This window comes from Dasypus novemcinctus, chromosome 3, assembly GCF_030445035.2.
Source record: "Dasypus novemcinctus isolate mDasNov1 chromosome 3, mDasNov1.1.hap2, whole genome shotgun sequence".
In the NCBI taxonomy this organism is placed as follows: domain Eukaryota; kingdom Metazoa; phylum Chordata; class Mammalia; order Cingulata; family Dasypodidae; genus Dasypus; species Dasypus novemcinctus.
In genome coordinates, this window is record NC_080675.1 from 34,008,756 (window position 1) to 34,035,541 (window position 26,786).

Here is a 26,786-nt window from a genome sequence, read left to right on the forward strand (position 1 = left end):
AATTGTATTTTCAATTTTTAAAAAATGCTGGTGGAATTTTTATCAGGATTGCATTGAATCTGTATATCAATTTGATTAGAGTTGACATCTTAATGATATTTAGTCTTCCAATCCGTGAGCATGGAATGTTCTTCCAGTTATTTAGGCCTTTTAAAATTTCTTTTAACATTTAGTATGCAGTTTTCTGAAATCAAGTGCTTTATATCATTGGTTAAGTTTATTCCTGACTGAGTTTTATCAGTCATATTTTATTTTCACCACTCTTTTGACATTTTTAGTTACTTTTATTGATATAATCTTCATTTCTAGACTCTTCCAGGCCTCTCTCTCTCTCTCCTGTCTTTTCTTTTTAGGCTCTAGCACACCCTTTAGTATTTCCTGAAAATCTGGTCTCTTTGTTAGAAATTCAGTTTCTATTTATCTGTGAATATTCTAAACTCACCCTCGTTTTTGTAAGACAGTCTTGCCGTATATAAGATAAATTGGGCCATATCTTCCTGTTTCTTGGTGTGGATTGTAATTTTTGTTGGTATGTTAACCTCTAGCTTACTAGAGTGTTTACTCTGGGTACAGTTTCTCTCTTTAATTTAGGGCTTCCTGCTCTCTCTTCCTTGCTGGTTGTACAGTAGGAGCCTAGGATGTAGTTGGTGCTATAAGCTGTGGAGGCTCAAGCTGCCCCAATTGCCCCAGGGAACGATGAAGCTTCTCCCAACTTTCTCCTTTGCCAGGGGTAGGGACATAGTCACAGCTGTGTGGAATAATCCAAGTCATGCAGGCCTAGACTGTAGTTGCACAGAGAGACTGATGAAGCTTCATGTCCTTTTCTTCCCTGCCTTGGGTGGGGATGGAACTGCAGGTGTGGGCAGCAGTCTATGCAGTGCAGATCCAAGGTCACCACACTTGCCCCAGTAGACTTCCAATTATTCCGTCTGTGCCTGTCAAATGTACCTGTAGTTATTTAGATAGACTGGTACAGGGCCTGCCAGTTTCCTCCCTGCCAGAGATGGGACTGAAGTTTAGGCTAGGGCTGCTTGCTGATTGGGTGAAAGAAACCGGTCCCTGTGGTCACTGTGATTTTTGGTCAACTCGGCTTCCTCTCATGCTGGGAATGGAATCAAAATGGTGACTATCAGCCTCTTTCCAACTTAGAGAGTTTCAGACTTTAGCTGTTCTTAGAGTTATGCTTTTGCCAGCCGAATTTACTCATTAGTAGCTGCAGTCAATGGCCATCTCTTTCTCTTTTTCACTTTTGGGAAGTGGAGCATAAAATTCCAGCCACAGAATAGCTCCTGGGGCAGCTTGCACTGCCAAAGTAGGATAATCACCAGCCACCTGCTGACCTCTGTGGCTTGGCTGGTAATTTCCTGGAGAGGCTGGCACAGGTCCCCCCAGCTTCCTCCCTGCCGGAGGAGGGGCTGGGGCTTAGGCTAGAGCTGCAATCTGATCTGGATGGAAAGAAGCTGGTCTCTACCAGTGCTGTGATTTTCAGTTTGCTCCGCTTCCCCTCATTCCAGGCGTGGAGTTAAGATGGCGGCTACTGGCCTCCTTCTGACTTGGACAGGTTCAAACTTTAGCTGTTCTTAGGATTATACTTTAACCTGCTGAATTTACTCATCAGTAGCTGAAGTTGGTGCCCAACTGTCTCTTTCTCCTTAATTTTTGGGAAGTGGGGCTTTCAATTCCAGTTGCGGAATAGCTCCTGAGGTGGCTTGTGCCTCCATTGGAGGATGGGCACCAGCCTCTGTGGCGTGGAGCGCTCTATTTACAAATCTTCTCTGCAGATGGGCAGTGTCCTCCTTCCATTCCTTAAGGATTTTGCAGGATACTCTTCTGATCTCCTGGAACCTCCAAACAGGTACTTCAGCTAGGTCCAGATAGCTTGGGGTATTTACTTACTGTGCCATAAGTCGGCTTCTAGGAGCTGACTCTAAGAGCTCCTTACTTCACCACCATCTTGTTGGTGTGTCCCCACTAGTGTCTTTTTAAACTCTATTTCAACTGATATAAGTATAGCTACTCTGGCTTTTATTTCCCCCTTTGATTACTGCATGCATGGGATATCTTTTTCTAGCCTTTCACTTTCAATCTATTGATATCCTTGGGTCTAAGTTGATTCTCCTGTAGACAGCATGTAGATGGCTCATATTTTCTTATCTATTCTTCCAGTCTGTGTCTTTTGATTAGCCCATTAACATTCAATGTCATTACTATAAAGATAGTTCTTATTTTACCTTTTTGAACTTTGGGTTTTATCTGTCATTTTCACCACTCTTGAGACTTTTAGTTACTTTTACTGTTATAATCTTCTTTTCTAGACTCTCTTCCAAGCCTCTTTCTCCTGTCTTTATTTTCAGACTATAGCATTTCCTGCAAAGCTGGTCTCTTTGTTATAAACTCTCTCAGTTTCTATTTATCTGTGAACATTCTAAACTCTCCCTCATTTTCAAAAGACAGTTTTGCCAGATATAAGATTCTTGGCTGGAAGTTTTTCTCTTGCAGTATCTTAAATATAGCATTCCACGATCTTCTTGCCTCCGTGGTTTCTGATGACAAATCCATGATAACATGGATGAACCTTGAGGACATTATGCTGAGTGAAATAAGCAAGACACAAAAGTACAAATATTGTATGGTCTTACTAATATGAACTAAATATGAAGAATAAACACATAAAGTAAAGATTGTTAGGAGATAGGATGAAGGCTAAGAAGGGGTGTTGATGCTTAATGTATGTAGAGTTTTTAATTATCTTGACTGTCAAATTGTGGAAATGGATAGAATTGATGATAACACATTATAGTGAGTTTAACTAACATGGCTGGTTTATAAATGGGATTGTGGCTGAAAGGATTAGTGTAGGGATATAAATGCCAATAGCAAGGAAGCTAGAGAAGAATCTAGGGACTAAAAAACAGAGTAAACCCAAAAGTGGATGAGGATTGTGGTAAATAGTACAAATACAAGAATGTTCTACAAACTAGAACAAATGTATATCACCATTACAAGGTGCTGTAAGAATATGGGAAAAATACAATTTTTAGAAAATCATATTTAAAATTATTAATGTAGATAACCAGTAAGATGGCAGCAGAATAAGGAGCTCCTGGAGTCAGCTTGTGCTACAGGGCAGTAAGTAATCACCCAGAACTATCTAAAGCACCTGTTTGGGGGTTCCAGGAGACCAGAAGAGCATCCTGCAACATCCTTGGAAGAATGCAAGGAGAAGACTGCCCATCTGCAGTGAAGATTACAGAATGCAGAGGCCAGTGCCCATCCCCTACTTGGTGGCACAAGCCACCTCAGGAGCTATTCCCTGGCTAGAGTTGAAAGCTACATTTTCCAAAAATGGGGGAGGAAGAGATGGTCGGGCACTGACTTCAGCTACTGATAGTAAATTCTTCTGACTAAAGTCCAGTCCTAAGAACAGCAAAAGTTTGAGCTTGTCCAAGTCAGAAAGAAGCCAGTAGCCTCCACCTTAACTCCTGTCCCAGCATGAGGGGAAGTGGGGCTGATTGAAAATCACAGTGAAGGTAGGGACCGGGTTCTTTCCACCCAGGTTGGATTGCAGCCATAACCTAAGCTCCAGCATCACCTCCAGCAGTGAGGAGGCTGAGATGCCTTCTCACCAAAGTCAGCTACTCTTGATTCTGGTGTGTCATCATGTGGTGGTAAAGCAAAATGGCTGCTGATCCCTGCCCAGGTTTCTCCTTCCCCTCCATGCCTCCTCTCCAGAATTTACTAATCAAAAACCTTGATGGGTGATCAGCTATGCCCACCCCTGATCTCTGGAAAGAGGATTTTTATGTCCCTTTCTGTTACCAGCAAGCTTGCGAGGGACTGGACCCTGTGGTGGCCTGCTTAGAGACTGTGGGATGGGCGCCACAAGAGTGTGGGATCAGTGCCAGTACCACCACGTGCAGAGAGAGCAATTTACTGTTCTTCACTGTAGTTTATCAGCTTCTTCCTGCTGCTCTTCTTTGGATGCTGTACAGTGTTCTTCTGGCCTCGGAGGTTTAACCACTACCCTATACTGTACCCTAGTTTGGCCCCAGATGGTCTTTGTATAACACTTTGCTTTCATGATGCTGAACGCTGAACTTTTCATTACTCCCTTTCTTGACTGTGCACTTTGCCTATGCTGTTCTTTCTGCTTAAGATACTAGTCTTTTTTTTTTTTTTTTGCCTTGCATATGCTTTCTCAGACTGAAGTAATCTGCTCCATTGTCTTCTGAAAGACTTTCCCTGCTCTCCCAGGCAAAATTAGCTCTGTCCTTCCTGTCCTCTGCATGCCACTTATTCTTCCTTTTTGGAATTTGCCAAAGAATTGAGTAATTGTAGTGTAATTGCATAGGCTGCTTGTCTGTCTCCCCCAAAGTGCATTGAAAGTAAGGAAGTACCTGTTTTACTTAGTCCTGCAATTTTAGTATACAGCCTGGCATATACCACATGCTCAAAAAATGTAAAATGAGAGAAGAATGACTGATGCAGAGGAACCTAAAGATGGTGGTGCTCAGTGAATTACAGAGTGAAATGCAACATAAAGTCTTAGCAAGTGATTTTAGGCAAAGAGAAAGTAAATATAGATATCTAGTGATGTAGAACAGAAAAATATCATTTACACTGTGAGTGTATGGGATGAGTGGTTATGGGACAGTAAATGAGACATTGAGATGAGGGGGCAGGTAAGGTTTTCAAACTTTTAGCCTTGAGTACCTGTAATGGTATATTTGTAGTTCCTTAAGGACTGGGAGCAGAGCCCCATGCAGCCTTCCTGCCTCAGATACAAAATATCTGCCAATATTTTAGACATTTCTGTTTTAACTGTAGAAATTCTTACTAATCTTTCATTCTATTTTATTGTCTCTAATTGTTTTAAGGTGAAAATATATCCCGTCCCTCTCCCCACACATATACCTCTAGTAAAATGGATGCTGCAGGAACATGTGTCATTTATCCTCTGACTTGTAACACATTCTCTTATGCTCCATACTCAAATCTGGGAAGCCTGGGATGGGCTTATTGTTTAATATGGTAGCATCCTAGCTTTCTGTGATCTGGGGAATTGCCTGTTCAGGAATATTATGTCCTGGAACCAGAAGGCTGAGCTCATCTTGTTCTGACTACCCAGGCTGTTCTGGAAGGCTGCAGTCAGTTGGAGGCACCTCATTACCAGATCACTGGGGACCAGTTGGAGAGAGTTCACAGAAGACCTGCAGGAATGATTGAGACTGGAGGGGCTGACTGATGAGGAAGGAATAGAAATGAAAACCATAAAACTTGGCTGAACCAAGACAACAGGAATACACAACTGTATAAATATCTCAAGAATATAAACTTTATGGGGGAGGGCAATCTTTTATGGTGGGATTTTGGGTTGAGGAGAATAAACCAAGGGTGAAATTAAGTAAAGGAAAATAATCCAAAGTGTCTCAGTTAATAATCCAGAGTATCTGATGATGCACATAATTTCTGTTGGACCCCCTTAGTTGGACCTCCCTAACCTGTGGGCCCTTTTGCTAATTAAATGATTTGTTTTATTAGTTTGATTTCCCTGGACTCATGGCTGATGTTTCTGTGTAAAGAATGCTGGAGACTGCATCCTACAAAGCTAATATCTTTCTATTCTTCTGTCCTTGAATTCTTTCGTGGAAATCAGTAGATGATATTTGAGATCCTGTATGCTGCTACTACCTTTTTATGCACTAGAATTCTGAAGTAGATTTTCACATCCTTTTTCCACAGCTTTTTAGAATAGCACTTTAAAAGTAAAGACTGAGTCAGTAATAGGTAATTCTAATAATTTTAGGAATATGGGTATGGTATTTTGTCCCTGAAGGACTGGTTTTAGGAAATTATGGCCTTGATGGACTGCAAACAATTGTATGAAACACATACTTTGGGAAATGATCGTGTAAAATTCCTACTTGGGCTGTGGGAGACATAAAGCTTTTAAGTAAGAATTGAAATCAGCCAGGAGAAATTTTCCATAATTTGGCAAGTTTTGTAGCTTTTTTCCTGAAAGGGAATGGTAGAACTGGAAGAAAATGATTTTTTTGCTTTCTTTGATTCATAGAAATGTGTTCAATTATGCAAGACACTTTAAGACTAAGTAGCTTTAAGACTTAGACCTCTACAGCAGGGATCAGTAAATTTTCTTTATAAAGGGGCATATGGTAAATGTTTTAGGTTTTGCAGGCCAGATGTCTCTGTCACAACTACTCAACCGTGCCTTTGTAGTGTGAAGGCAGCCATAGACAATATGTAAATGAATGAACATGACTGTATTCCATTAAAATGCTTTTTTGGTTTTGTTGTTGTTTTGGTTTTTTGTTTTGTACCAGGGATTGAACCCAGGACCTCATGCATGGGAAGCAGGCCCTCAACCATCTACATCTGCTCCCCTTTTTCTTTTTATCCACTAAAATGTTTTTTACAAAAATAGGTGACACTCTGGATTTGGCTTTCGGCCATAGTTTGCTAACCCCTGTACCACCAGACCTTGATATTCAGGGTGTGGTCTGAAGACCAGTAGCATCAGCATGACCTGAGAGCTGTTAGAGATGCAGACCTACCTTCTAGAGTGTAGACCAGTGCTTGAAGGTGTATACACATCACCTAGGGATTGTGTGAAAGTATAGACTCTGGGGAGTAAGGCTGAACACCATCCTACCTATTGGGAGACAAAGTTGAGTAAGAACTAGTCAGTGTCCTCAGATAGCCCACAATGTATAGGAGAGACTGTTGTACAAACACACTTCTTTTTTTTTTTTTTTTTTAAGATTTGTTTTATTTATTTCTCTCCCCTTCCTCCCCCCCTCCCCCACTGTTGTGTGTTCTTCTGTGTCCACTTGTGTTCTCAGCAGCACAAGGAATCTGTTTCTCTTTTTGGTTGCGTCATCTTGCTGCATCAGCTCTCCATGTGTGCAGTGCCACTCCTGGGCGGGCTGCACTTTTCTCGCACCAGGCAGCTCAGTGTGGGGCTCCCCTACATGGGGAACACCCCTGCTTGGCATAGCACTCCTTCGGTGCGGCAGAGCCACGCATGGGCCAGCTCACCTCATGGGCCAGGAGGCCCTGGGTTTGAACCCTGGACCTCCTATATGGTAGGCAGATGCTGTATCAGTTGAGCCACATCCACTTCCCAAAACATATTTTTAATACATGTAGACTAATAAATATTATAATGAGATATTTTCAGCATAGGAATATCACAGAGGAGAAAGTGATTGGTTCTGTTTGGTGTAGGGGGAGGCCTTAGAGGGGCCTCAGGCTGGATCAGAAAGTTGGGGTAGTGGTAGTGCTTGAGTTGGGTCTTAAAACTCACTAGAGATACTCAAGCATGGGGTAGGAATGGTAGTTCATGGTGGGGGCAGTAAAGATTAGGTTAGGGCTAAGATTTTTTAAACTTTTAATGATCAAATAATTGATCACAAGATTGAGATCCACCAAGATCATGATAATAGAAATAAAAATTCAGTGATTCTACTAATTTCTTTATACTCTCCTTATTTGGAAAAAGAAAAAGGATAATTTGCCTGTTCTCCCCCCCCTTTTAGGAGAACAGTCTCTAAGAAGTATAGCTTTTTACATATCATTAAGAATTTGGAAAACGCTAAAAGGTACAGATAAAAAATAAAAATTACTTTTAATTCCATACACTAAGAGATGACTTTTAACAATTATGTTTTTCCCTCTAGTCTTCTTTATGTAGTATTTCTAAAATTGTGTTCTTGCTATATAAATAATTTTGTGCCGACTTTTTCGTTTAATATTTTATTTTTGAGGGTTTACTGGTATTGTTATTCCTGAAAAGCCAGTTTTAATGCTTATATAATATTCTATCATATAAATCTCTTATAGTTTATGTAACTATTCTCTTGTTTGTGGATTCTTTAAGCTGATTTCAGTTGCTAGTTGACCCAGGTTTTGGCTCTTGTACTTGGCAAGTCTATTGCCATATTTTCAAACAAAGACATTTACTTATTTATTTTTCATTATAAATGTTTGCCAACTTATTTGGTCTGCTGGCCTTCACTCGTTCTGTTCTTTTGCTCTTGTTCATATTTTGTTTTCTTCCTTGGTAGAATAGTTATTAAAAGCATGAGTCTGGGTTCAGTTTCTGTGGGTTTGACTTATCTTAGCTCTACCCCTTTTTGTGTGTAATCTTGGGAAAGTACCTTAACCTTTTTTTTTTTTAAAGATTTTATTTTTTTTTAAATTCATTCCATGTGCCCCCTCGTTGTTTGTGGTCACTATCTGCTCTCTGTGTTCATTTGCTGTGTGATCGCTGTTGTCTGCTTGTCTTCTCTTTAGGAGACACTGGGAACTGGGACCTCCCATGTGGGAGAGAGGCGCTCAATCACTTGAGCCAACTCAACTCCCTGGTTTGTTATGTCTCTCATTGTCTTTCCTCTTTGTGTCTCTTTGTTGCATCATCTTATTGCGTCAGCTCACCCCTCCTCCCCATCGTGGCAGCTCGCCTTCTCCGGGAGGCACTGGAAACTGAAAGCAGGACCTCCGGTGTGGTAGGCAGAAGTCCAATTGCTTGAGCCACATCTGCTTCCCAGTACCGTAACCTTTCTATGCCTCAGTTTTCTCATCTGTGCGTAGGAATAATCATATCTATGTCTTGGGGTTGTTATGAGGAATTACAGAGTTACATAAAGCACTGAGAATAGTTTCTGCTATGTGGTAAGAACTCTTTTCATTTATTACTGATTTGTAATCTCTTTAATTTTATGGCAGTGTTGCCATAAACTACCTTTCTGTGACATGAATACGTGTATATCTTTGGGAGTTACCAACTGACTTTACTGGGCTCTACTTAGTGACTTTATCTTGAAAATTCACAGATTATTTTTCCACTCTTAATAGCATATTTTACTCCTGTAAACATAAAGTCAGCTTTGTTTAACCATGTCTTGCAAACGCATACATGAATACAAAGGGAATAGGCTGCATAGTGGTTTTAAAGCTCATTGGTAGTTTCCCCTCTCCAACTGAATATTGTCTTGAGTCCTTATCATGGCTTATCAGGCTCTCCATAATCTGGCCCCTATCCTTTTGTCTGATTTCCCTTTAAGGTTTTTCCCAGACCCTGAGCTCTAGCCAAGTTAAACTGGGCATGTCTTTGTTATAAGGCTCTAGTTTGTTTCTCCTGAAGGGTTAGAGTCAGCTAAAGTGCCTGAGCTTCCTTCTGGGAATGACAGTTATAGGGCATGAGGTTGGCAATTAACTTCTTGTGTAGTTAGAGAATGACCTCAGGGGAACTGTAGAGATTTGATTGGGGAAAGTTTGGTTAAGAGTTTACCAACCCTTCATTATTTCAGGGAACCCAGTGTTTCTACTACCTGTTCTACTGTTTCTTTGCTATTTCCTGGAAATTCTTTTTCAGAAATAAATACCTATCCTTCTCACCCATTTTTCTTTTTAGGGTAGGATCCTGAAACACCATAACATATGCATCTGGTGGCACTTGTTCGCACCCTGCACTAGAGAGAAGTCCATGGATGATATATTCTTCGCTTATATTTCTCTACCCTGGAATTCACTCAGTTCATTCCAAAAACATTGATCCTCTGCTTATTGTGACACATTCTCAGTGATGGTCTGATGGACAGACCCATTCTGTTGACATTGTGGCTTTTTTCTTCAATGTGGAAGTTGGAAGACAAGGTGAAAGGAGGCAAAAGTTATCTGTTTTGGTGAAAGGAATGCTCCATTCAGTTCTCAGAACATGGGCCCTCGTTTAAAGGTAAGACCATAGAATGAATTAAGGTACAATTGTTACTTGAACGTAGAACATGGATTCAGTGACCAGTTCCTAAGTTCTTTCAGCAAGGGATAGCTGTTGAAAGGCACAGTTACAGTGAGAATTAATTCTGTACCCAGCAGAATAACTTTGAATAAGAAGAAACCAATTCTCCATTCCTGGGAAATTACTTATTCACAAGTGAATTTCAGTGTTAAGACTAAAACTTATCTGATATTGTAGTTGTATATCTTTATACTCCAAAAAATCCAATGAGTTTTAGAATAATAAGCTTGTCTCACGACTTTCTAACATTCCCTTGAACAAGTATTTCCCCCTCCTTTGTGGGTAATATGTGCCAGAGTTCTGTGGTATTAAGCAACTTGCCCAGGATCCTTTAGTAAGGAAGTGATATTTCTGCACTAGGTATTAATAATTGGTACTGCATTCCATTTTCCTTTATCATGCTTCATTTTTATTTCAAAAGATAATAAAACCAGAAGAGTCTATCTTTCTAATTTTAACCTTCTGTGAGATTCCTCACCACAAGAGTGATGTGTTGTTTTTCGTACTTTATCTTTTTTTCTGAAGTATTTTCTCTTTCCCAATATTTCCTTATCCCTATGACTCCAGTCTTTTTCATGATTCAGAATTGTATGAGATTAAGAGCATTGGGCTTCAGAGTTAATAAGACATGAGCTTGAGCCTCAGCTTGTCCTTTACCTGTGAGATGTTAAGCAGGTTACTCTAAGCCTAGTTTTTCTTTTTTCTTTTTTTTTTTAAATCTGTGAAATGAGAATAATAGTGTCTATTTGCCCAAGTTGTTTTGACAATTACTTTGCCTAACATATGTAAAGCACTTAGCCCAGTGCTTGATCTATAATAAATGGATCAATAGAGTGGTAACTGTTATTTGGCTCTACTGCCATTATTCTGCCAGGTTAGAGTATCAGTTTGCTCAACAAGGACACTAAAGAGTTGAATTTGAAAACAAACGAAATACCCATGTAACTGAACTGTATAAAATAGCATGACAGTTTTAGTCTACTGTTTCTTTGTGTTTAAATTAGACTGGGAAGAGTTCTAAAATAATTTTATGAAGGAGGAATGTGAGCAGCAGAAAGTGGAGGGTGCTGTAGAAACTGTTGTAGACAAATGATAGCTTAAGATATTGAAATCATAATAAGGACCCTAAAGCTGGATACTATACCCTGTGTTCATGAGAACCATGGAGAGAAACTAGGGGTGGGTAGTTGATATATAAGGACTTGTTAAATTGCATTAAATTGGCAACTTTGATCTGAAGAGTTTATAACCCGTGGCTCAATGAATATTCTGCTAATTAGAGAAGTCTTTTTATCTAAAAGGAAGGCTATATCTAGAAAAGTCCTAGTTCTTAGCCATTCTGGACAAAGGAAAGAACAAACATTTGACCCTCTTCATTTAGCAGATGTTTTATTCATTTTTATTGCAATTACTGTATGTAATTCTGTTGGATGCTATTGAGGATTTTTAAGGTGAGTTTTGGCCTCATTATTTACTATTCTGGTGTGGAAAGTAAAACAAACAAGGGTGACTAAAGTGTTATAGGATTAAAGCAAAAGTAGTATGGGAACTTTAGAGGAGAGAAGGGATTTCTAAATTGATGATAAGGGAAAATTTCAGGGAGGGGAGATAGGATTTCACCTAGACCTCAGAATCAGAAAAGTAGTGATACTTTATTACTTTGATAACAATTATAATAATAATTAGAACTTAGTGAAAACTCACTATATGCCAGACACTATTCTGAGGTGTTTACCTGTGTTAACTCATTTAATCCTCACAACACCCTTAGGGGTACATACAGCTATTATGCCTATTTGTGGATAAGGAAACTGATGCTATGGAGAGAGATTAAATAGCTTGTCCAAGGTCACATAGCAAGTGGCAGAGCCAGGATTTGAATTTGGACAGTTTAGCTTGAGAATCCATGTCCTTACTCTATAAACTTTATTATTTGTTATACTGTTTGGTTTTAGAGGCTTGATGGCTACAGGCATTTACATTGAAGTCATGTCACACTACAGGAGATGGTGCCTGGAAATAATTAAATCCCAGCTCTTTCTGCAGCAATGAGAATTCTGATGACCAGACAGGTCACAAAGTGAGTTACAGCCCTGGGACTGGTCTCCAGGCTTCTCACTGACTGCTTTTCAACTGCCTTTCACAGAGAAGATGGTTGTAGTTGCCAGAGATACTTAATAAGGAATTTTCCCAGCATTCATTAGCTTGTGCCATAAATTTGGCACTGCCTTTATTGCTCCAAGGAACAAGAAGAGACTTGGGATCAAAGTACTGCACCATCAGCCACATAGACTTCGTTTTCTGCTGAGTGCTGTGACTTCCTGAGGACTGGAGATTTCACATCCAAGATCAGACTGGTTGGCGTCTAGCCAAGGGAGTACCTAACACAGTTAAACTGGTGGTTTTGGTCCCAGGTCATCTAGCACATCCATTAAGGTATAGGAAGATTATGGTTTTTGAAAGATAACATCTTTTCAGTATAGGGTTCCAGGAGATGAGGAGTTTACTTGGGAAGGAGGTTCAATAGTTGCGATCCCATATTTTTGGTCTGTTTATTAGTGTATTAGTTAGGGTCCTCTAGGTAAACAGAATCAAGGAGATATCTATCAATAGTATGCAATTTTTTAAGAGTTTCTCACATGACCGTGGGGATACACAAGTTCAGGTTTGGTCAGCAGACTGCAAACCAGGGCTCTGATGAAAGTCCAGTGAAGGTCCTTGATGAGTTTCTGGGAGACCTTGGCTGTCCAAAAGGAAATTCTCTTTGAATGCTGAAATCATGTCCCCTTTTAAGGCATTCAGCTGATTGGATAAAGTGTCACTCATTGCTGATGGCAATCTCCCTGATTGATGTAAATGTAATCAGCTATCCATGCAGTAAAGTCACTGGTGACTAAAGTCCATAAATGTCCTTGTATTACAGTTAGCCCAGAGCTTGCTTAACCAAACAACTGGATACAATTACCTGGTGGAGTTGACTGGTTAGCCTTGCCATCACAATTACCTCTTCATAATAGACCCTTTTGGAGTTACCTTAATGCATATTTATTGACAGTTCTAGTGTTCCAAGTATGGGTTTCTTTTCTGGTAGGACTTTAGATACCAGTTTGAATAGGGGTTTCTATGAAACTTGTGAAGGTCGTTCCTCAAATTACCTAGTCTCTGTGAGTTCTATTGGGCATATTGTTTTCAGAGGAACTAATGGCTATTTCTGTCTCCCTTTCTCTTAATTTTTTTCTACATAATCAAGATGTAAAGCATACTCTGTTTTTTTAAAAAAGTTGTTTTGGTCCCTCCCAAATATGAGCCTAGAGATTTTCATCTGTCTTTTAAGTAATATTCTAGTGCTGATAGGAGGTTCTCGGTCAAGATGACATTGGTAACTTTAATATATATATTGCTTTGAAAAGAAAGTTTTCAGTTCAGTGCATTATAGAATGGAGTGCTGCTTAGCCTATACTAAGTGCATAAGATATGATGTCAGTATATATTACAAGGTACCTTAGGATGGTTCAAATGAATGATGAAATTGAAGTCTTTTATTCTGGAAACATCTTTAATAATAGTGAAAATTCCCCTCAAACTCAGTCCCCTATTTCAGCTGTTCTGACCTTTGGATAAGAAGTCTAGCCTTCTTTTTTCCTCTCCTTAGCCTCTTTCCTGAACTCATCTTCCACAGGGCCCATTAGGTAACAGCATAAAAGACTTTCTTATAGACCAAATGTTTATTTTTGGGATGACCCAGAGTTCATTTTAATTACATAATGTCAAATGATGATAATACTTGCTTTTTAAAATCAACATTTTATGTAGCTGTTTCTACTTAGATGAATTACTTCCAGAAGGCAAATGTAAGGGGAGACTGACTCCATTATCCTCTTTGCTTATGTTAATTAGCACCACTTTGCATGGGAGAGGAAAACTGTCTTGGAATTTAAGAAGACAAAAACCGTGTTATTGCATTTTGTAATTAGTGATAAAATAAGTGGCTGTTTGTGGTATTCCTGGGGTGATTGGTTGATTGGAAGTCTTTAGGGGGAGTGATGCAGCCTTTTGTTTCTCTGAAATATGTCTTAGGGTACCTGAGGCAGGGATAGTTAAGGTTCTAGATTAGAGTTGGTTGGCTCAAGCCATACACTGATTTTTGTCTCACTGAGAAGGCTGTAAGGAAGAGTTGTGGAAAAGACTAAACAAATTTTTCTTTGCAGCTGCAGCTGTGATCCTCGACTGTATGTTGGCATTGAAGGGACCTGATGTTTTACGTTATTGGTAAGTTATGGAAAGAGTTCTCTTTATTATCTTTTTGTTAGGGTTGCTTACATGCTTTTAGTCTCTTATATACCCTTTTTACCCTTGAAAATAGACCAAGAAATATTTCCAGCCTTGCCTTCTCAGAGTTGGCAGTGGGATTCATTCATTTGGGAAATATTTATTGAGTAATTATAGTCAGTGCCAGACACTGTTTACTGCAGAGTCAAAGTCGACTAAGGCAAAAATTTGCCTTCAAGGATTTCATAACATGAAGGGGGAGATGATCAAATGAAAAAAAGAAAAAAAATTACAATAGGTGAAATGTTCAGGAGTTTGAGGGAGCCCAGAAAAAGGAATCCCTAACTGAGTTGGGGGATTGAATGGGACGTTATGGAAGATTTGTTCCCTGAAGTGGGACTTGAAGGATGAGGTCGTTTTTCCAAGAGAACCAGGGAGGGGAAGGCTTCCAAGTGGAGAGAACAGAATACACATTCCTTTTTACTGCTTCTGTGAGGGCCCAGCACATGCAGGAAGTAGGGTGGGAGGTTGTAATTTTTATATGTGGTACATGGTATAGAACAAGGCATGACAGACTTTTCCTGTAAAGGGCTAGATAGCAAATATTTTCAGTTTTGTGGGCTATAAGGCCTTTCTTTGTCACAGCTGCATACCTCTGCCGGTGTAGTACAGAAGCAGTCATTAACAATATGTAAACGAATGGGGTGGCTGTGCTCCAGTGAAATTTGCTATTTACCAAAATAGGCAATAGGTGGGATTTGGCCCAAGGACTTTGGTTGCTGACCCTTGAATGGAAGTTCTTTTCGTTACCCTCAGGAGTAATGGCCCAGGCCCAGTACAGTGTTTCTTTGCAGATCTTGCAGTCTCATCCTGATTTCCTTAGTTTTTGAGAGATGGCTAGCCTGTTCCATAATGAGAAGCTATAAAGTGTGACTGGCAGGTGATATATGTTCTCTCTTTTACATAGGTGGAATCACAGTGTCTGTGGTTGCATTCTTCTTCACAATTAAGTTCCTCTTTGAGCTTGCCGCACGTGTAGTCAGCTTCCTCCAGAATGAGGACCGTGAGCGCCGAGGGGACCGGACTATTTATGACTACGTGCGGGGAAATTACCTGGATCCCCGGTCTTGCAAAGTCTCCTGGGATTGGAAGGACCCCTATGAGGTGGGCCACAGCATGGCCTTCCGAGTGCATGTAAGGGAATGTTTCTGTCTCCATATCCACTGGAATTTCTGCATAACTTGCCTTCCAGAGCCTTATGCAATCTGTTGGTCTCTCAGCCCCTTACAGAAAACTAGGAATAGTTAATATCTGAAGAGTTAGGAATTTCTGTTTCATTTTGGTGTAACAGGTGCTTAGCTATGAAGAGGGATAAAGCTTAATGTTACCTTTTCAAAATAAGAAAAATCCTACTGAGTAAAGTAGATGTTGTAGATCAGGGATCAGCACATTGTGGTCTGAGGACTAAATCAAGCCTGCCACCTATTTCTGTAAATAAAGCTTTATTGGAACATAGCCATACTCATTCATTATGTATTGACAATGGCTGCTTTCACACTTGAGTAATTACAACATTTGAGTAATTGCATATGGCCTGAAAAGATGGAAATAATTACTATCTGACACTTTACAGGAAAAGTTTGGTCACCTCTACAGTGATTTCACCTCTGCAGCATTATGCTTGGCTTGAGAGCCTGAACCCTCACCTCCCCTTGCCTGGTGCTTTAGTCATTCAGTACCAATGGTCCTGGCTGGCTTACCTTTTTAAGTTTGGGTGAGCATTCATAATATAATATAAAGGGCTGGTGAGTTGGGGAGGGGAGTGCCAAGGAAGCAGCATTTGTGGTTCAGAAATACCAAGTTTAAATTAATGTGTTCTTGATTCAGTGGTATATTTTACCCCTGTCCTCTGAACGTATTAAAAATATGTACAAGATTTAACTAAAGTATTGAGAAAATGTTTTCTCTGTGCTTTCGTGAGCAGGACTGTAGAAGCAGGTGGGGCTGGCATTTACCATTGTGATCTGCTACCTCCTTTCTCTCCCATGCTCTTTCTAGTCACGCAGGGAATGATTTTCTCCCTCTGATCACTAATAGGTACCCCTCTTCTCCCCACTACAGCTCTTCTATAAGAATGGGCAGCCTTTCCCTGCAGTTCGGCCTGTGGGACTAAGAGTGCACATCTCTCATGTTGAGCTAGCAGTGGAAATTCCAGTGACTCAGGAAGTCCTCCAGGAGCCCAATTCCAATGTGGTGAAGGTGGCCTTCACTGTGCGCAGGGCTGGGCGTTATGAAATCACGGTGAAGCTTGGTGGATTAAATGTGGCCTATAGTCCCTACTACAAAATTTTTCAACCTGGTAGGTTCTGTTTTTCTTTTTTTAAATAATAAGATCTTTATTGAAATTTAATTCACATACCATACAATTCATCCATTTAAACTACAGGATTCAATGGCCTTTTTTTTTTTTAAGATTTATTTATTTATTTCATTTCCCTCCCCTCCCCCCGGTTGTCTGTTCCCTGTGTCTATTTGCTGCGTGTTCTTCTTTGTTTCTGTTGTTGTCAGCAGCACGGGAATCTGTTTCTTTTTGTTGCGTCATCTTGTTGTGTCAGCTCTCCATGTGTGCAGTGCCATTCCTGGGCAGGCTGCACTTTCTTTCCTGCTGGGCGGCTCTCCTTACGGGGTGCACTCCTTGCATGTGGGGCTCCCGTACGCGGGAACACCCTTGCGTGGCAGGGCACTCCTGGAGTGCATCAGCACTGCACGTGGACCAGCTCCACATGGGTCAGGGAGGCCCGGGGTTTGAACCATGGACCTCCCATGTGGTAGACAAACGCCCTGACCACTGGGCCAAGTCCGCTTCCCTCAATGGCTTTTAATATTGGCAGAGTTAAGCAACTGTCACCACATGAATTTCAGAATGTTTTCATCACTCCAGAATGAAACCCCATACCCATAAACAGTCATTCCCCGTTTTCCCACAATACCTACCCCTCCCTGACTCTAGGCAACCACTAATCTATTTTTTGTCTCTATAGATTTGCCTATTCTGGACATTTCCCATAAATGGAATCATAAAATATGTGGCTTTTGTGTCTGGTTTCATCCATAAATCAGTACTTTTTAAAAAAATTTCCTAATAATCTTCTTTATCCATTCATCAGTTGATGGACGTGTGGGTTGTTTCCACTTTTTGACTATTCTGAGTAATGCTGCTATGAACATTCATGTACAAGTTTTTGTGTGGTCATGTTTTCATTTCTCTAGCTGTGGGATTGGTGGATCATCAGCCTGGTAAGTTCTTAAGGTGTAAGGGTGCCAGAATAGAGAAGAGGTAAATCTTCTGATTTTTGAAACCTTTACATGTAAAAGCACCTTGACCCTAATCCCACATCTGCTGTGTTTTACTTCTCACTGAAGAATGCCTGCCCAAGCTTCTGTTGTCTAACAATTGAGGCCTTTATCTCTGTTTTTTGTCCTCATGTTCTTTGTGCCACATGACAGATACTCACTGGCTTCAAAGTCTAAAAGTGTACTTCCCTGACTCCTGGTGCTGCAACATAGAATGTATAGAATTCCCATCTTCCCATCATGCATGGCTTTCTTTTGAGGGTGTCATTAGATACTGGCCAGTTTGGTATTCACAGAAATGATAGGACCTTTGGTACCTTTTGAAATCAGACCATAATGATAGGGGCTTTGAGGAGATTTGTATCTTTGCTTGACTGGTCCTCGGTTTTCTTTTTCTCCTAACAAAAAAGGCTCTGGATAAGGTGGCTCTCAAGCCATCTTCCCCCCCCTATATATCTCCTTCTGTGCTTGAAGGCCTCACTTAGAGGCCACAAGAGTTATCAGAGTTATCAGAACCCCACCTCCTTGCCATCAAGGGAGAACAATTCATGTAATTATGTATGGGCACTTCTTAAAAATGAAACATTTTATGTTGAGATAATTATAGATTCAAATGCAGTTAAAAGGACAGTAACAGAGGGACTGAAGTCTCTCTTCAGACCCCACCTATGCTGGTGGGGGGGGGGGCTGCAGTCTGTTCTTCAGACCCCCTTCACTGGGAGAGCTTCCCAATAAATTTCCTGCCTGCAATCGTCAGTCTCCATGTCCCAGTTAGTATCATTTTTCTCTAACAAGTAGCTTTTTAGTTCTTTCCTGAGCATGGAAACAGACTTATACTTGTGCCTTGCCATCTAATTTCTTAGGAATAGTTTGGACGTTTTCAAAATCTTCAGGGATTTTTCAATTTTAAGATGTCTAGTTAATCTCTTGTTTGTTTCACCTCCTCAGACAGCCTGGAAGTTAATTACCAGTATTTATTTTCAACATCTGCCCCCAAGCAAAGGCTTTTCACTTTGAGCAAGCTCCACATTAGGTCATGTACAAACAGTTCCAGGTGGGGTCTTCTAGGAAAACACCAGGCAGGTCAGGTCAAATATTGACAGTTCTCTGGGAATGAGGCTTCGAAAGCGCTTTTGGGCCATTCTGCTCTCTCTGGTGGCTGCCAAGTTTCTGGTTTTCACTGTAAATATTGGCTATTACCTTTCAAGGCTATTGCAGAGCTAGAGAGTGGGGAATGGGATCAAGGCAAGTTAGAATACCACAGAAGTGTTCTTACAAATATTCAGCCTTTTAAAAAAATAACTCTTCCTGTATTGCTGTTAATCTTTCATTTCCAGAGTTCTGAAAAATAGTTGATTCTGACCACATTTTTTGGGGGGTGCAAGTTTTCTTGCTGCATTTTTGGAGGCCTTTATGCTGCCATTTTTGTTGACATCCCTTCTAGTATCTTTTGTGTTTTGAGACCTATCTTCTTTCTCTCAAAGTTAACCATTGTTGTTGATGCATTTCATTTAAGATTGATGATGCTCTTGGGGACAAACAAAAAAAGGTAAATCACAAACATTTGTGTAATTAAAAATGAAATTTTTTGAAATAGCAATATATTTAATTCAGTGTATATAGTTGTTTTTTTTTTTTTAAGATTTATTTTTCTTTATTTTCTCTCCCCTCCCCCCCCCCCCCCAGTTGTCTGCTCTCTGTGTCCATTTGCTGTGTGTTCTTCTGTGACTGCTTCTGTCCTTATCAGCGGCACCGGGCATCTGTGTTTCTTTTTGTTGCGTCATCTTGCTGCGTCAGTTCTCCATGTGGGCGGTGCCATTCCTGGGCAGGCTGAACTTTCTTTCGTGCTGGGCGGCATTCCTTATGGGGCATACTTCTTGCGCGTGGGGCTCCCCTACACAGGGGTCACCCCTGCGTGGCAGGGCACTCCTTGCGCACATCAGCAGTGCATGTGGGCCAGCTCCACATGGGTCAAAGAGGCCCGGGGTTTGAACCATGGACCTCCCATGTGGTAGACAGACGCCCTTGTCCATTGGGCCAAGTCTGCTTCCCTATATTATTCCCTAAATTATTTTCTGAACCAGGCTCAGTTTTTAGAAATTCCATGTGAGTTACACAATAAATAGCTCTTCATGACAAATTAAACTGCATGGAAGCTTATAGATTACCAATTTGCTGTTGAACCCCTCTGGAGAATTTTTAATTTCTGTTATGTTCGTCAGCTCAGTTTAGTTCCTTTTAATAATTTCCATCTCTCCATTGTTTTTCTCTTTGGGCTGATCTAGCATTATCCTGATTTCCTTAGTTCTTTGTCCATGTTTTCTTTTTTCTCATTTTATGAACATATTTAGAACATTTTTAAAAGTCTTTGTCTAGTATGTCTGAGACCTGGTCTTCCTCATTGATTCCTAATGCTTTAATCTTCTTCTTTGCCTGGACCATTGCTTCTTGTTTTCATATGCTTGGTAATCTTTTGTAGAAACCTGACATTTTGATATTTTAATGGGTTACACAGGAATTTAGACCAAGACATCTATACTTTAAGCTTGCATCTAGCTAGTGTTATGACAGACCTTTCCTTGAATGCCAGGAGCTAAAAAAGAAAAGAAAAGGAAGGGGGAGGGGGCAGAGAATACAGAGAGATTTGATGTATCCTTTCCCCAGTGTCACCCTACAGTAATAATTTTGCAAAACTGTAGTACAATATCACAACCAAGATACTGAAATTGATGCAATCAAGATAGAGAAGATTTCCATCATGACAGAGATTCCTCATGTTGTCTTTCTATTATAGCCACATCTGTTTCTCCTTCTGTACCCATCCTTTCCTTAACCCCTGACAATCCATTAATCTGGTTTCCAATTCTATAATTTTGTCATTTCAAGAGTGTTGTATAAATGGAATCATATAGTATGGAACCTTTTGGGATTAGCCTTTTTTACCCAGCACAGTTCTGTGGAGATTCATCCAGGTTGCTGGGTGTATTAATAGTTGGTTCTTTTTTATTACTGAGTCGTATTCTGTGATGTGAATGTACCACAGTTAGTAACCATTCACTCGTTGAAGGACATTTGGAATTTTGCTGATTTGGGACTGTTAAAAATAAACCTGCTGGGAAGCAGACTTGGCCCAGTGGTTAGGGCGTCTGTCTACCACATGGGAGGTCCGCAGTTCAAACCCCGGGCCTCCCTGACCCGTTTGGAGCTGGCCCATGTGCGGTGCTGTTGTGCGCAAGGAGTGTCATGCCACGCAGGAGTGTCCCCCATGTAGGGGAGCCCCACGCACAGGGAGTGCGCCCCATAAGGAGAGCCACCCAGCGTGAAAGAAAGTTCAGCCTGCCCAGGAATGGTGCCTCACACACGGAGAGCTGACACAACAAGATGACGCTACAAAAAGAAACACAGATTCCCGTGCTGCTGACAACAATAGAAGCGGACAAAGAACACGCAACAAATAGGCACAGAGAACAGGCAACTGGGGCGGTGGGGAGAAGAGGAGAGAAATAAATATATCTTTTTTAAAAATTAAATAAACCTGCTGTGAACATTTGTGTGCAGGTTTGTTTTTTTTTAAACTGATACATATTATAAAAGCATATAGTTAATCCAAAGTGTATAATCAGTGGAATTTGGTATAATCACATGGTTGTGCATTCATCACTTCAATCATTATTAGAGCATTTTCATTATATCAATAATAATAAAAACCAGACAAACAAAAAAATTCTTCACCTAGTTTTTTTGATGAGCATAAATTTGCCTTTCTCTGGGATAAATGCTTAGGAGTGCAATTGCTGCATCATATGGTGGTGTAGTTTTTTAAAATACCAGCAAACTGTTTTCGAGTAACTTCCAGTTTGCATTCCTACCAGCAAGGCATGAGTGATCCGGTTTTTCTACATACTCACCAACACTGGTTGTTGTCACAATTTTTTTACTTTAGCAATTCTGGTGGGTGTTCGGTGATATCTCATCATGAGTTTATGTTGCATTTCCCTAATGGCTAATGAGGTCAAATATCTTTTTCATGTACTTACTTGCCATCTCTGTATCCTCATAGGTAAAATTGCTTTCCATGTTTTTTGCCCATTTTCTAATTGAATTGTCTGATTTTCTTTTTACTGTTGAGTTTTGAGAGTTCTTTATATATTCTGGATATTAGTCCTTTGTTGGATATATGGTTTGCAAATATTTTCTTCCAGTCTGTAGCTTGTCTTTTTACCCTCTAAACAGGTCTTTCACAGAGCAAATACTTGAAATTTCATAAATAAAATTTATTAATTTTTCCTTTTATGGATCATGCTTTTGGTGTTAAGTGTAATAACTTTTTGACAAGTAGATTCTGAAGACTTTCTCCTATGTTTTTTTCCTAAAAGTTCTATAATTTTACATTTTGTATTTGAGGCTATGATCCATTTTGAGTTAATTTTTGTATAAGTTGTCAGATTTAGGTTGAGTTTCTTCTTTTTTTTTTTAAGATTTATTTTATTTATTTATCCCCCCCCCCCCCACATTGTTTGCACTCACTGTCTGCCCTCTGTGTCCATTCGCTGTTGCTCTCTGTGTCTGCTCGTCCTCTCCCCAGAAGGTATCAGGAACCAAACCTGGGACCTCCTGTGTGGGAGAGAAGCATTCAGTTGCTTAAGTGATCTCAGCTCCCTGCTTTCTTGTGTCTCTCATTTTCCCTCCTCTTTATGTGTCCTTGTTGTATCATTTTGTTGCATCAGCTTACCGTACCTGCCAATCGTACCAGCTGCTCATCTTCTCCGGGAGGCACAGGGAACCAAACCTGGAACCTCCCATGTGGTAGGCAGGAGCTCAATCGCTCTAGCCGCATCTGCTTCCCAAGGTTCATTTTTATGTTCATGGATATCTATTCCAGCATCATTTGTCAAGAAGGCTGTCCTTCCTCCATTAAATTGCTTTTGTACCTTTGTCAAAAATCAGGTGGGCATGTATGTGTGGAACTATTTCTGGGTTCCCTGTTCTGTTCCTTCCCCCCGCCAATAGCACAGTCTTGATTACTTTGAGTAGCTATATAAGAAATATTGAAATTGCGTAAACTGACTCTTCTCTTTCAAATTTGTTGTAGCTATTCTGGGTCCTCTGCCTTTCCACATAAATTCAAGAATAATCTTGCCTATATCTATAAAAAATCATGCTTGAATTTTAGTAAGAATTGTGTTAACAATTTTAGAAGATTTGGTATGATAAGCCTCACCATTAATTTAGATCTTTATTTCATTTATCAGCATTTTATTGTTTTCAACATATAAGCCTTGTGTGTTTTTTAAATCACCCTAATTTTTTAAATTTTTGTTTATTAGAAAGTTGGTTTACAGAGAAATCATGCATAAAATAGAGTTTCCATGCACTCCCTTGTTTTTGTTAACAATTCATGGAAGAACATTTTTTATAATTGTACTACTAACTATAGTCCATGGTTTATATTAGTGTTCACTGTGTTATACAGTTCTATGGTTTATTTTTTAAATTTTTTATTCTGGTAACATATATGTGACCGAAAATCTCTCCTTTTAACCACATTCTTCTATATAATTCAGTGCTATTAATTATGTTCACAATCATACTTTTTTGTTAGATTTATACCTTATTTTTAATCAACAGTTCACCACTTATTTTTAAGGCCTGCCTTCTTCATAGTCTCTCAGTGGGACTCCAGTGCACTACAGCTATAACTACAAGGTTTTGATTTCTTCATGTTTTTTTCTCATTTAGTTTCATGCTTGCATGGTTAAGGATTTGTAAAAAGGAGCCCCCAAAGTTCATTTGAATTAATCTCATCTCTTTTTTTTCTCTTAATCATGTTTTTTATCCCTAGGGATTTGTTGGGGGAAAGGGGGAATGGACCCAGCTCTTTGGAACTCCCTGACTGAGCAGATCTTTGTGCCCTGAAGAGCATTTCTCTAAACATTAGATTCTGTTGTCTTTATTCCAGGAGTGGTGGTTCCTTCCAAGACCAAAATTTTGTGCCATTTTTCTACTCTCGTGTTGACTTGTGGGCAGCCACACACCCTTCAAATAGTGCCCCGAGATGAGTATGACAACCCTACCAACAATTCCATGTCCCTGAGAGATGAGCACAATTTCAGTTTGTCCATTCATGAGGTAAGTAGGCACACTTCTTTCTTTGTGTATGTTAGGGAGAAGGGGCTCCTTTCTCTGTCATTCTCATTTTGTCTAATTTGCCCCCATCTCTTTTCTTCTTCTACCTGACTTCTGGGCTATAGTTTCTTCATCTGAAAATACCCATCTCATTAGGAATTGTGAGACATATCTTATATAGGAAAGGTTCCTTGTAAAGGGTAAATTGCCTTGCAAACAAGGAATGCTATGTATGAAAATGATGCTCTGTTCTCCTCCTACAGCTTGGTCCTCAAGAAGATGAAAGCACTGGTGTCTCATTTGAGAAGTCAGTGACCTCCAACAGGCAAACTTGCCAGGTGTTCTTGCGACTCACCCTGCATTCTTGTGGCTGCTTCCATGCCTGCATTTCATACCAAAATCAGCCAATCAATAATGGCGAGTTTGACATTATCGTTCTGAGTGGTGAGTTGAAACAAAAGCTCTAATTTGGCTGTATCCCCAGGAAGTTTGCCCTTTGCGTGTCTGCACTCTTCTGACCGCTTCACAAACATTAGATATTTGAGCCAGACTTGGCCTAGAGAGTCCTATGTATAAAAGGGCTAGTGATAGGTAATTTTCCCCCTCAGTTCCTACTTTAAACCTTATTCCTTGTTAAACTTGTTATCCTTCAGAGAGTGAGAAGAATATTGTTGAACGTAATGTGTCCACCTCAGGGGTGAGCATTTACTTTGAGGCTTATCTTTATAATGCCACCAACTGTACCAGCACACTGTGGCACCTTCCACCCATGCACATGAGCTCTTCCCAGCGTCGGCCCTCCACTGCTGTTGAAGAGGAAGATGAAGATTCACCCTCTGAATGCCACACCCCTGAGAAGGTGAAGAAACCGAAGAAGGTGTACTGCTACGTGTCACCAAAGGTTGGAACTTCCCATTGTTGCCTCAAAATCCCCTCCCTGAGCCTGCATGTAATTATTATTTGGTAACAGAAACTATGAGGTAGTCTGAGAATCAGGGCAAGATCATTGACTTGTAGGGTTTCTAGGATACTAAGAGAGGCTGCTTAAACTTGAGCAAAAAAATTGTGCCTTCTCTTCTGCTGCGAATGTTTGGTTTGGACTAGATTAAATCTGTCTAGAAATACTGTGTCCATTGGTATTGTACTTCACCCCTGGCATTCTGCTCTTTGATTGCTTCTGGGGAAATGTTTCAAGGCATGGCTTATAGAGCTTTAAAGGATGCTACTTTTAGCCATTAAAAATTTCCCACTAGAATTCTAAAAATCACTGCTGGCCCCTTGTGCTTTATTGAAACAATTTGATCTTTCATTCTGTAATTTATGAATCCATGCTAAATGGGTATCACTGTCAAGACAGAATTGGAATAGAGAAATTTTGGCAGAGACAAGAAGGTGAAGTTCCCAAGGCCCCTGAGCTAAGAGGCTCTTTGTGTTAGGCATTTTCTTTTTAATACTTATATTTTGGTTATTCATTCAGCCCTCATAAAAATGAGACTGTCAAAACATCCCATTGTAGGCCTTTAATCTTGTCACCAAAACTGAGTTCTAATTCTGTTCTACTTCAGAACACTTTGTATGTACCATTTATCATTTTAAAATCTGATTTTAGTTTGGGTTGGGAGGAGTGGTGATGAGGGGAATGGGTAGGGATGTAGATGAAACATCATGGGCTGTGACTTGATAATTGTTAAAACTGGTGATGGGTTCTGTTTTAGTTTCCTAGGCTGCTCAAGCAAATACCATGCAAAGGGTTGGCATGAACAATAGGAATGTATTAGCTCACGGTTTTGAGGTTAGAAAAAAAGTCCAAATCAAAGCATCATCAAGGCAATACTTTCTCCCTCATGGCATCCTGGGCGTGGCTGCTGGTAATCCTTGGTCCTTAGCTTGTCACATGGCAGTACACATGGTGTCCTCTCCTGACCTCTCCCTTCTCCCAGGTTCCATTGATATTCAGCTTCTGACTGCTCCCTCTGTGGCTTTCTCTCTCTCAATTTCATTCTGCTTATAAAGGATTAAGACCCATCCTGATTGAGGTAGAGCACACCTTAACTGAAGTGACCTCATCACAAGGTCCTACTTATAAAGATAGGGTTCACATCCACAAATGGGTGAAGTTAAGAAAATGTTTTTCTGCAATACTTACCACTCCAGACCACCACAGGGGTCATTACACTCTTTTTTTCTTCTTTAGTATGTGTTTGAAATTTCTTTATTGAATAATTTAAAAGAGAAAATATATAAGCTTTAAAAATTAATCAAAAAATATTGCGTTGTTTTTTCATTTCTTATAAGTGGCGTAAAGAGGACCCCTCTTTATTGTTGTATAAGGAATTTTTTTAAACCTCTTTTTGCGCAAGTTCCCTCTGTCCCCCACCCTTGCTGGCAAATCCTTGGTAATACTCAAAAAGAATAAGCAGTTGATGTGGGCTGCTGGTGGTCCCTCTCCATTAGCTTGAAGGAAGTTTCTCTAAACAGCACCAGGCTGAACAGAAGTAGATTTGATTGTTTCCAAGTGAAATATTCTCTGTTCATAAAGTGGAAACCTGGCCTCAGATATTTAGAAACCGTTGTAAGACTTGAGTATTAAGATTATAAAATGTGTCAGTGTGAAATTGCATTGTCAGAATAGTATGTTTAATATTTTTCTTTTAAGTACAGTTGATGCGTTTATTTGCTTGTAGTACTGTTCAGAAGATCCTCTTTGCCCATGGGGGAAATGGTTATCAGGAGAAATATAGATAAATACTTTCATATTGAATTACAGTGTCCAAATGGAGCCTTTATTTATTATTAACTTCATTTTCTATATGTCTGTCCTCCAGCAATTCTCAGTGAAGGAGTTCTACCTGAAAATCATTCCCTGGCGCCTTTATACCTTCCGAGTGTGTCCAGGAACAAAAGTAAGTTAAATCTTACTATTCTGTGCAGGCTGCAGGCTTCAAGTTTCTGAAACCTCTCAGCTTTTTTTCCCCCCTTCTTCCTAGAAGGGCTTTTGTTTCTGGACGTTCTCACTGCACACACAGGATTCATTGCCAAATAAAGTGTTGTTATTGCCTCAGTAAATGACATGAAGAATTTATAAATTCTGGAAAGATGTATGTCTACAGAAACAAGAATTGTTAGTAACTCAAAATAGTTCAACAGTTATCTTTTGCCCCTATTGGTTTTTTCACATATTAAAAAAAAAAATTTTTTTAACTCTTCTGGGCTTTTGATA

At 40.0% G+C, this 26,786-nt stretch overlaps 1 protein-coding gene across 16 annotated transcripts in view; it reads left to right on the forward strand.

Moving 5' to 3' along the window:
- AREL1 (apoptosis resistant E3 ubiquitin protein ligase 1) overlaps positions 1-26,786 on the forward strand; it is an 86,265-nt gene that overhangs the window by 22,042 nt on the left and 37,437 nt on the right. For 9 of the 16 annotated variants that reach the window (XR_009184925.1, XR_009184929.1, XR_009184930.1 and 6 more), the window contains 8 exons: positions 9,434-9,754; positions 14,026-14,086; positions 15,054-15,280; positions 16,208-16,445; positions 23,400-23,569; positions 23,830-24,010; positions 24,220-24,467; positions 26,392-26,469. Coding sequence is in view for 8 of the 16 variants with exons in the window: in XM_058293071.2 (XP_058149054.1) it covers positions 14,071-14,086; positions 15,054-15,280; positions 16,208-16,445; positions 23,400-23,569; positions 23,830-24,010; positions 24,220-24,467; positions 26,392-26,469 (1,158 nt within the window). In the remaining 8 variants the exon portion in view is untranslated. The remainder of the gene's footprint in view (positions 1-9,433; positions 9,755-14,025; positions 14,087-15,053; positions 15,281-16,207; positions 16,446-23,399; positions 23,570-23,829; positions 24,011-24,219; positions 24,468-26,391; positions 26,470-26,786) is intronic. The other 7 variants (XR_009184931.1, XR_009184934.1, XR_009184932.2 and 4 more) reach the window with 1 other exon arrangement.